Source organism: Myotis lucifugus, unplaced genomic scaffold, assembly GCF_000147115.1.
Source record: "Myotis lucifugus unplaced genomic scaffold, Myoluc2.0 scaffold_276, whole genome shotgun sequence".
NCBI classification, from domain to species: Eukaryota; Metazoa; Chordata; class Mammalia; order Chiroptera; family Vespertilionidae; genus Myotis; species Myotis lucifugus.
In genome coordinates this window covers 826,369-836,575 of record NW_005871324.1, presented here as the reverse complement: position 1 = coordinate 836,575, position 10,207 = coordinate 826,369, and the positions used below count along the sequence as shown (strand labels likewise).

At 60.1% G+C, this 10,207-nt stretch overlaps 1 protein-coding gene across 1 annotated transcript in view; it reads right to left on the bottom strand.

The window, feature by feature from the left end:
• Positions 1-7,775, bottom strand: part of AIFM3 (apoptosis inducing factor, mitochondria associated 3) — a 12,565-nt gene extending 4,790 nt beyond the window's left edge. The window contains 14 exon segments of the mRNA XM_023763189.1: positions 530-593; positions 684-755; positions 855-970; positions 1,071-1,201; positions 1,310-1,401; positions 2,110-2,196; positions 2,464-2,576; positions 2,652-2,675; positions 2,678-2,747; positions 2,983-3,027; positions 3,120-3,229; positions 3,449-3,558; positions 3,784-3,997; positions 7,608-7,775. Coding sequence (XP_023618957.1) covers positions 530-593; positions 684-755; positions 855-970; positions 1,071-1,201; positions 1,310-1,401; positions 2,110-2,196; positions 2,464-2,576; positions 2,652-2,675; positions 2,678-2,747; positions 2,983-3,027; positions 3,120-3,229; positions 3,449-3,558; positions 3,784-3,997; positions 7,608-7,638 — 1,279 coding nt within the window. The 5' untranslated portion in view covers positions 7,639-7,775.
• Positions 7,776-10,207: the final 2,432 nt, after the last annotated feature.

Here is a 10,207-nt window from a genome sequence, read left to right as displayed (position 1 = left end):
ATACAGCGCCACCCCAGCCCTGTGCTGCCACCCCCAGCTTTGTCCCTTCCCAAACTGGCATCTCAACTGGATCAGGGACCAGCTAGAGGCATGTGTGTCCTGCGGCCCTCACAGGGCAGGCCATGGACTCAGGTACAAGTGGGCAGTGGCCAAGCCGAGTGTGCCCATGCCCCAACAGCCCTTTGAAGCGGGTATAGTGGTGGTTCCCATTTTATAGCTGTGAAAACTGAGGCTCAGGATGCCCAGCCGGCGTGGCTCAGTGATTAAGTGTCGACCTATGAACCCGGAGGTCACGGTTCGATTCCCAGTCAGGGCACATGCTTGGGTTGCGGGCTTAATCCCCAGTGTGGGGCGTGCAGGAGGCAGCCGATCAATGATTCTCTCTCATCATTGATGTTTCTCTCTCTCCCTCGCCCTTCCTCTCTAAAATCAATAAAAACCTTAAAACAAAAGAAAATACGGAGGCTCAGAGAGGGAAGGGACTGGCTCAAGGCTCTGCTCACTCATGCCCGCCTGTTCACGCACTCACCAATGCCCACCACACAGACGTCAGCCCGCACCACCTTGCTGCTCTTCAGCACGACCTCCTTCAGCTGTGGGGAGGAGGCGGGTGAGCAGGTGTGCCCAGCTCCCGGGCACAGGGAGCGGAGACAGAGAGCGGCCGGGGGCGGGGGAAGGCCCACCTTTCCCTCCTGGGCCCGCAGCTCCGACACCTCTGTCTGCATGTAGAACTTGACCCGGTTGTTCTCAAACATCTGTCAGGGCAGGTGGGCCATGGGCGGTAGGTGAGAGCCCGTCTGGGGCTGGGCTGGGTGCCCAGGGTCCTGAGGGGCTGGGGACCAGGGTGGGCTCACCTTCATGAGGGCACGACCTACACGCTCCCCCAGGAACCTCCTGAACGGTGTCTCCTCCAGCTCCACCACGGACACCGAGTGGGCCTTCTCCGTCAGATAGGCAGCCACCTCCATCCCTGGGCCGGGGTGGTAGGCAGCTGCTGGCACCCTGCACCTCCCAGGGCCGGCACTGCCTGGGGACCGGCCACCTCCGCCCCACTCTCCACAGCCGCTCACCTAGGAAACCGGCTCCCACGACCACTGTGTTGCGGCCCCGAGCCAGCCTCACCACGCGATTGGCATCCTCAGGCGTCCGGATGGTAAACACGTTCTCCACCTCTTTGCCTTTGCAGCTCAGGGTCTTAGGGCTGAGACACAGCCAGTGTCAGTGAGGGGCTCCAGCACCCCGAGCCCACCCATCCCGGCCGGTGCCCTGCCTGGTGTCCAGCCGGGGCCAGCAGGGCAGACACTCCCACCTGCTCCCGGGAGCCAGCAGAAGCTTGCTGTACTCCAGCTTGAAGCCGTCCTTGAACACGACCTTCTTGTTTCTCACGTCCACTGTGACCACCTGCAATCCCCCCGAGACAGAGCATGGACCTGGGCCCGGCCACCCTCTTCTGGCTCCTGCGGTACCCCCAGGGCCCGGCCAGTCCCTCTAAGCAGCTCCATGGGGGCTTTTCCTGCCACCTGGGTTGTCCTTCCTCCCTCACCTGGCAATTCCTCCTCACTCTTTTTATTTCTTTTTTTGTTAATCCTCACCCAAGGATTTTTTTGTGTTTTTTTTTTTAGAGAGAGAGAGCGTGGAAAGGAGGGTGAGAGACATAGAGACACATTGATGTGAGAGAAACACATTGATCGGTTGCCTTCCATACTCACGCCCTCCGGGGCGAGGGATTGAGCCTACAACCCAGGCACATGCTCTTGACTGGAACCTAACCCCTGACCCTTCAGTCCGAGGGCTGATGCTCTAACCATTGAGCAAACTGGCCAGGGCCCTCCTCACTCTTTAAGCTTCACCTTTCCCTCAAAGCCCGTCTTCTACTCCCAAGTCCCACCAGGTTCTTCCATCCCAGCCCTGAGCAAATCATCTATGTCCCCACACTGGGGACCTGGGCCATGTGTCCAGGACCCTACAAACAGGGGATCCAGGGCAGCCTCCCAGGCCCGGAGCACCCCCAGGTGCCTGCGCAGCAAGGCCAGGAGGGCAGAGCACACCCATACCTTTAGGAGCCTACACGACCTCACGCCCTTCAGGGCTGCCCAGCTTTGTCCCTACCTGAGCCTCCGTGAGCACCTCGATGCCATAGGCTCGGAAGAACTCCTTAGGCCTCAGGGCCAGCTGCTCAGGCTGGGCGTCCAGGGACTGTAGGAGAGAGCCAGCTTGAGACGGAGCCAAGCAGCCATCGTTCCATTTTGCAACAGAGGACCTGGGACCCGAGAGGGTGGAGCCAGCCCCAGGTCACACAGGGGGTGCAGGACAGAACTCAACAAACCCAGATCTTCAAACTCTGGGGCATGAGCAGAGGGCAGCTGGCTGGACCCCCCAATGGGCAGCAAGCAAAGCTCTGAGTGGGCCTGACTGCATCCAGAGGGATAGAACCCCCACTCACCCCACCCCACCCCACCCCACCTTGCTGAGCTTGGGCCGGTCATAGGGGAGGTGCCTGTCCAGCGTGCACAGGACGATCCTGTCTGAGAAGCCCTCCTGCCGCAGGGTCTCCGCACACACCAACCCGGCAGCACCTGAGGGGAGGGGGTTGCGGATCAGGGACCACCTCTCCCCCACCCCACCCTGCCTGTCATGATCCCAACACCAACCTGCGCCCACAATGAGCACGTTGGGCTGCCGCTGTGGCCAGCACTTGGAGAGATGCACTTGGCCATCACCTTGGTCCTTCGCTGCAGCTGCAAGGCCTGAGAGGGAGAGTTCACCAGAGAAGGGGGGCGCAGCTGGGAGCTGGGGTCATGGCCAACCTCCCTGCCACAATCCCAGCAGACCAGCCTCATCCCCGCCCTGCACCCTTCACTCTGCTCCCCGGCCACACTGACCAGACTCCCTCCCACCACAGGGCTTTGCACAAGCTGCTCCCTGAGCCCAGATGCCCACCTCGGGCTCTCCCTCTTACCTGAGCCCAAGCCACACCCTTACCTGCTTGCTGGCCCGGACGTACACCTTCTCCTTCTCAATCTTCACCTGCAAGTGGAGGGGCTCAGAACCAGGCTTTGGGTGCTTCCGTCCCTGACCCTGTTCCCCTCGGCTCCTACCCACCGCACACCCAGCCCCACCTGGAACTTGTGCAGACTGTCCAGGCCAGGGAAGTCCTCCAGGTCCCCGGTGCTGATGTTGAAGCAGGCGCCATGCCAGGGGCAGCGCACCCGGCCCCGGGACAGCACGCCTGGGAGGAGGCAGTACCGAGCTGGGGCCGCCTGCAGGAGCCTCTCTCCAAGGTCTCCTGTGTCCCAGCACCTGCTGGCCCTTCCACACAGCCCCAGAGACCCCGCCAGGAGGTGAGGAACTGGAGGCCCAGGGAGGAGCCAAGCTGGGCTGGGCCTGGTGGCGCTGGGGCTTAACGGTGCAGTGGCCACGCCCACTTCAGGAGACCCGGACAACTCACCTTTCACCAGGGGTGCACCGTAATGCGGACACTTGTGGCCCAGGGCATGGAACTCCCCGTTGTCCTTCACCAGCAACACCTTCCCCCAGCCCAGCTCCACTTCCCGCATCCTGGGGAGGGGCTGCGCTCAGAATTCAGGCCAGGTGTGAGGCAGCACCTCCTCCCAGAGTCCAGCCTTCTGGGGAGCAGGCCCAGACCAGCAGAAGCCACAAGGCTGTGGCCAGGCTGGGAGCTAGCCTTGGGCCCCGCCAGGCCGCCCCATCCACCTTACCTAGGGCTTGTATTTGCCCTCCCACCTGGGGCCCTCTGACCCCTGTACCAGGCCCAGCACCCACTGGCCATTCTCGAGGTCCTTGACATGGCAGACAGCGGCCTCCACGCAGTCCTGAGCACCGGGGTAGGGGTGCGGGGCAGGCAGACGCTCCTCCGAGTGGAAGTGGCGGGCAGTGCCGTTGCCCTGGTAGGCCCGGGGGCTGCCCTTCCCGCTGGCTGACAGCTCCTCCTTGCCCCGCTCCTTCTCAGGCAGCACCACCTCGATCTTGAGCTCCACTGTGGGGGGGTAGGGGGCCTGGTGAGCCCCCCGCCCGCCCACCTCCTCACCCACTCCACCAGCAAGGAGCCTTACAGTAGGCACGAAGCAGGGCAGGGGCAGCAGGGTGGGCGCTGGGTGGGCCTGAACTGATCTCTGCGTGATTTTTTTTTCAATAACAACATTAGTGAGAGGGGCACAAAGAAAACGCCTTCCACCCTGACATGACCCTTTCTCCAGGAATCTGTGTGGAGGAAAAGCCCTGGTGCCCTGAATCTTGCTCTGACTCCCAAGACAGTTCCCAATGGAGGACAATAACATCCCTGAGGTATATAAGGGGCAGGTTTAGGGTCTGACTCAAGTGAGAACAGGGCATCCCAAATTCGTGTAGCTCAGGTCCCGGCCCGTGAATCTGAGCAACGGGAAATTGAGGGTTCATTGTTCTAGGCTTGCAACTTCCCCATAGGTTTGAATTTTTTTTTCCAAAATTCAGAAAAAGTGTACACGACATAAATTCAACTTTTAAAAATAGCTATTCTCGCCAGTTTGAGAGAATCCTTCAGCATTGACCAAGCCCTGGTTTTTCAGTATCTTCACGTGCAGGGGTCTGGGGCCTCGGGGGTGCATGTGGACAGAGCAGAGAGGGCACAGCGCCCCCCACACACCCACACACACCAGCCTCAACACAGAAGATACTTCCACAGCCTGCCCATGGGGCCAACTCTAGGGGAGAGTTGCCAGAGACTGTCATTTTCTTTATACTTTTCTGCATTTTCTAAATTCCCCACAATGTGCCTGGGGTATTTTTCCAATTAGAAGGGAACAATAAACAGAATTTTGAGCAGTGATAATCCGGCCTCCTGGGCGGCTGCTGCAGGGAGGGAGGCTGAGTGAAAGCTAAGCCCCTGGCACAGCGTGGGCCAATGAGGGCGCAGAAGGTTCCTCTCCCAACTCCCAAGGCACCAGAGCTTCCAGGCATCTCTCGGCTTCACCTCTCATCCTCTCCACACCCTCAAGCCTGACACTCCAGAAGCAAAGAACCCAGAGTCACGCCTCCCAGCCTTTGCCTATGCAATTCCCTTGGCCCATGGCCCTGGCTAACTCCTGCCCATCCACCTAGACACACAGCTCAGATGTTGCCTCCCCTGGCTGCCCAGCCCCCTGCCTGTCCCTCATCTCATGCTGTGCTAATCCCCTACCATGGCCTGGCCTGGGAGGCTGGAGGGCAGCCCCCCATCCTCAAGTTCCAGCCCCCAGCTGGAGTGAAGGTCCACTCTAGGATTCCAGCCGGGCAGGAGGGGCACCTGGGCACACCACATGCTGAAGCTGTTGTGTCAGGTGGGGGTGGTTGTGGGTGGAGTGGGCTTTCCCTCCGTCTTCCACACTTTATGTAATAGTGTTAGAATGTTTTCAGAAGAATTAAAGAGAAAAATACTTTGAACCCAGCTGACACCAGCTGTGTGAGCTTTAGAGAGGGAGCTCACAAGAGCAGCTTGGCAAGGGCCCAATAAGAGCCCAGCCAGGCTGTTTTCATCCTCCACCTCCTTCCGGAGGCGCTGCCTGGAGCCATCTAACTGAAAGCCATTAAGGCAGGAGCAGTGGTGGAAAGGGGAGGAGCGTCTCTGTTCACTCAAGAGCCAAAGCAACCCCAACTCCATGGTTCCCAGCTGCCCACTGGTGAGTGGATTCTGAAGGAGATAACATATGCAATATGTAAACCAGAGCAGAAGCTCAACAGATGCACCTGGGTAATAGTGGTTTATTGGCTAGCTTCGAGCTTCCTGGCAGCTGTGAAGAAAAGGGAAAGCCTTTCTGTAGCACTTGTGGCCGAATAAAAGGCAGGTGACCAGATACCAAGAGAGGTGCACTTCCTTCTAGTTCTGAGCTTAGCAGGAGTCTGGCCTGGAATGCGTCCTATAAGGAACACAGTGCTACTGAAGCATGGGGAGGAAGGAATGTGTGCTGATGTGCCCTGAGCAAGGTAGAAAGTGAAGAATGTGCACAGAGATATACTTATCTGATTTCCCTGCGGTCCCTTCTGATCTTCGGCTAAACCCTCATGGCCAAATGCTCTCACTCCCACACTCTGAAATTCCCTGAGTCTCATCCCTGATTGGCCCAGGGTATGTGCCTGGGGCCTGAGCTCCTGCCTTCCCGCCATAGCCCCACAGGGGAGTCCTGGCTGCAGCCAGTCTAGCCCCAAAAGAGGACAGAAGAACGTTTTGCAAGTGCTGCCTGTGTGCCAGACCCTGTGCTAAGCGCAAGAGCCTGCAGAGGGTGCAGAATTATCAGCCCATTTTCCAGGTGAGAACACAAAGACTCGGAGAAGCGAAGTCATCTGCCCAGGACCACACACTCAGGAAGGGAGGCTGGATTTGGACTCAAGAGGCCCAGTTCTCAGCACTGTGTCTGGTGTGGTACGTGTGACCAGCTCCTATATTAGGAATCCTGGGCCCAGGGGTCCCAGTCAGGCCAGCCTCTGTGTTTCTTTAAAGGAAACAACAGGTGGCATCTTCTGCCCAGGGCCTCCTGCCAGGGCCAGCCAGCATCCTCCCGCCCGACTCTGATGGGGGAAGGCTGAGGTCAAGACAATGGACATCATTTACCAAGGAGGCAGGTAGGGTGGTGGGACCTGAGTGTCCACAGCACAGGAGTGAGGGGAGGGCAGGTGTGGGCGGGTCCCTCTGCCTGGCAGGGCGTCACACATCTCCTCTGGCCCCAAGTTCCCCTCAGACCCAGGAGAAGGAGAAAAGGCTCAGGCGTTCCAAGGTAATGGAGCCGATGGGTATCAGGTAAGGGGAGATGGGGTGAGCCATCCTGGGCAGCGTGGCCTGGACAGGGTGGGCGGGGCACTGCCTAGGTGCTAGGGAGGCCTCTTGGCCTCAGTTTCTCCCTCTGTGGCATGCCTGCGCCCCTGCCTTCCTGGGTGTTGTGAGGATAAAGGAGGGGAAGTGGGGCCCGAGGGAGAGCCCAGCAGAGAAGAGTCTCCATCAGAGAGCACACCCAGGTCTTCCCAGCACCCTGGGCGGAAACTCCTTGCGCCAGGCCGGGTGGGGATTTCCTGCACGAATGGGAAAGTGTGCCCCGAAAGCCTGAGAAAGTGGCCCAAGGTCACACAGGGGTCGGGAGAGGTGAAGAGGGCTGGGATCTGTCCACTCGGCTCTCACAGCAACTCTGAGAGGTCAGGTTCATTTTGCAGGGAGGGAAAGTGGGGCTCAGAGAGGTCATGTGCAGACCCCGGGCCCCACAGGGGCTGAGGACGCCTGTCCCCAGAGCCCCGTTCCCTGGCCCTGGGGGACACAGCCTCCCTTCCCCACCCTGTGGCAGGAGGAACCCTGCCCCCCCACCCCTTTCCAAGAAAGAATCAGTTGTTATCCCTACCACCAGCACCCAGAGCCCAAAAATAAAGAGGAAGGGTCACTGGAGGGGGGCCAGAAGTATGGCTCCAGGCCCCCCACCCCCTCCCGCCTGCAGCGCATTAACATTCGGCTGCCACCCAGCCTGACCTACTTCTGAGGCAGAGAGGGAGGGGGAGGAGGAAGGTGGCAGGGAGGAGGGAGGAGAGATGGAGAGGGGAAAGAAGGAGGGTAGAAGGTGGACGGAGGGGGTAAGCAAGAAGAGAGGAGGTACCTGGCTTGGGCTTGGAGAAGCAGCCGCCCATGGCGAGTGGCCCTCAAATGGGCAGGGGGCAGGTGCACAGACGGTGGGCTGTGGGAGGCTAGGGTGCCCCCAGCAGGGCTGGACCCCCCACGGCCCTTAGAAATGCTGATGTTGCCATCCCAACTGGAGTTGCCTTCAGGACCTGTAGGGGTAGAGAGAGGAGCATCTGTAGGGATCGGGGCTTAGATGGGGATGTGAGTAGAGACGCAGAGAGATAGACTCTGTGGGGAGGGGCTCCTAGAAGAGGCCCACATTGGAGCTGGGAAATGTTTCAAATAGGGGAGCCAGACCCCAGAGGAACAATGGGGCCCTGGAGGGCACCTCCCCTGTGAGGCCCTCCAGGCTCAGCACCCTCACTCCCCACTCCCACCTTTGCCTGGGCTGTGCCCGCTGCCAGAGGAGTCTGCCAGGCTTGTAAGTCCAGCCCCACAGCGGCCTTGTCCAGGAACTCCCCTGTTTCTGCTGCCCCCTCAAAATCTGGCAGCCTGGGAGCCCTGCAACCCTCCTTTCTCTAGGGAGGCCACCATGGCTGGGGTCAAACACGAGATCCCCTTGGGCAGACGAGAGCCTTCCTGGTCCTCTTCCCACAAGGGGATGACAGTCAGTGCTCCCTGATCCCTGCACCCCCCTCGATGCCAGGCTCTGGATACCCACCTCCTTTAAGGGCAGCCACTGCTTCTTGCGCCCAGCCCAGAAGTAGACCCAGGCTGCCAGGCCCTGGAAGCCAGGCAAGGGGTCCAGGAGGCAGCCCAGCCTCTACCCCTCCTCCCAGTGGGAGCTGCTGCCAGGAGGGGCTGGGGGTGGGGGGGCTGGGCCAGTCCACTGGTCCCCAGGGAAACCCAGCTCCATGGTGAACAGAAGTGGGCGGCAAGCCCGGGCACACAGTCCTGCCACAGACTGTGCTCGGCAGCCATGAGCTCCCACCCCCACCTTCACTCTTCACAAATGCCCACCAGGCCCACGACACTGAGGTCATGCCCAAGAGCAGATGGATAAACGGAGGAGCCAAGGGCTCGCCAAAGTCAAGCAGCAGGTAGGAAGGAGCATCTGGGTGGCCTCCCATCCCCCTCCCACCTTAGTTCCAAGATGGGCAGGGACCCAAGAAGCCAACAGATCACCTTGCAAGTCACAGAGCCGGGGGAGGGGTCACCAGGTCAACCAAGAGATTCCTGCAGCCAAGGCCACAGTCAGCCCATTTGCTTTCCCTGGAAGTTCCTCCTACAGTCTAACTTGAGGTGCAGCTGAAGCCTACTAGGTCTCGCCCAGATCCCAGCAAGGACCCTGGGAAAAGGTTGGGGAAGGACCACCTACTGCCTGGCACCTGATCTTACCTGCCCTAGTGGCACTCCTTACAGTCCAGGAGGCAGTGGCACCCGAAGGCCGCCTGGGCACACCCATGCTCTTTCCCCCACTCATCACCAAGGCAGGTTTGCAAAGTGTGGCCACCACCTGCACTGCCTGCACCCACCCTGGTCTCCCCAGGTCCTGGCTTCACCTCTAGCTCAGCCCTGCCCACCTCCTTCCTGCTGGACCACAGATCCCAGAAAAGGTGGGACCTCACCTGGACACTGGGTGCCTGGCTGGGCTGTTCCCTCCCTTCCCAGGGGCTCAGGTGTCTGGACCCCCCAAAGCCTTGGGCCTGGAAGCAGACTTGCTGGGGCTGGAACCTTCTCCAGGCTACTCCAGGGCTACTGTGTGCTAAGCCGGCTTGGCGTCCTCCTGCTTCCTGCAGGCCCAGACACCTGCACTCAAAGGCACAAGTCCTTGCCAGGGACGGGGCAGGAGGGAACCCCAAGTTTTTTTGTTTTTAAATCCTCACCTGAGGATATGTCTTTTTTTATTGATTATTTGAGAGGAGAGAGAGAGAGAGAGAGAGAGAGAGAGAGAGAGAGAGAGAGAGGATTATCAATGTGTGAGAGAAATCACCCATGGGTTGCCTCCTGTATGCCCTCTGACCGAGGATGGAACCCCGAAACTTGCGTATATACCTGACCAGGAATCGAAACCAAGACCCTTCCTGCGCAGGACACTCCCACCACCTTAGCCACACCAGCCAGCGTGGGACCCCAAGCTTTTGCGGGGTGCTGTCTGTCTCTTGCCCACAAGCTGCCCAATGCAAAAAAGATTGTAACAGTTGCCTGTATGGTCCACTAGGGGCCTGTGTCCTGTCCCAGAACTCCCTCCCAGGCCCCCCGCTAGTGCAGGCTGGAGAGGATCGCCCCCTCCTCTGCACTGCCCCCTTCTTTCCCCTGGGTCCCACTCTTCCCCAAGGGTCACAGGGGCCCTTCCCATACCCACCCCGGGAGGCTCCTGCCCCCGCTCAGGCCCTCGGTGGCTTCCAGCCTTCCTCCCGATGGCCTCCAAGCTCCTCACCTCCCCCCCCCCCCCCCCTCACTGGGCTCAAGCACAGCCCCTTCTGTGCACTCTCCCTGCCTCTGCACGTGCAGTCCGGCCACCTGAGATGCACTTTCAGGCAGCCTTCACGCGTCGTCCCGGTCGCCCCACCAGACCGGGTGGCCCAGGAACGGAGGAGATGCCACACAGTAGGTCGCGCGGCCAGCGGGAGGGCG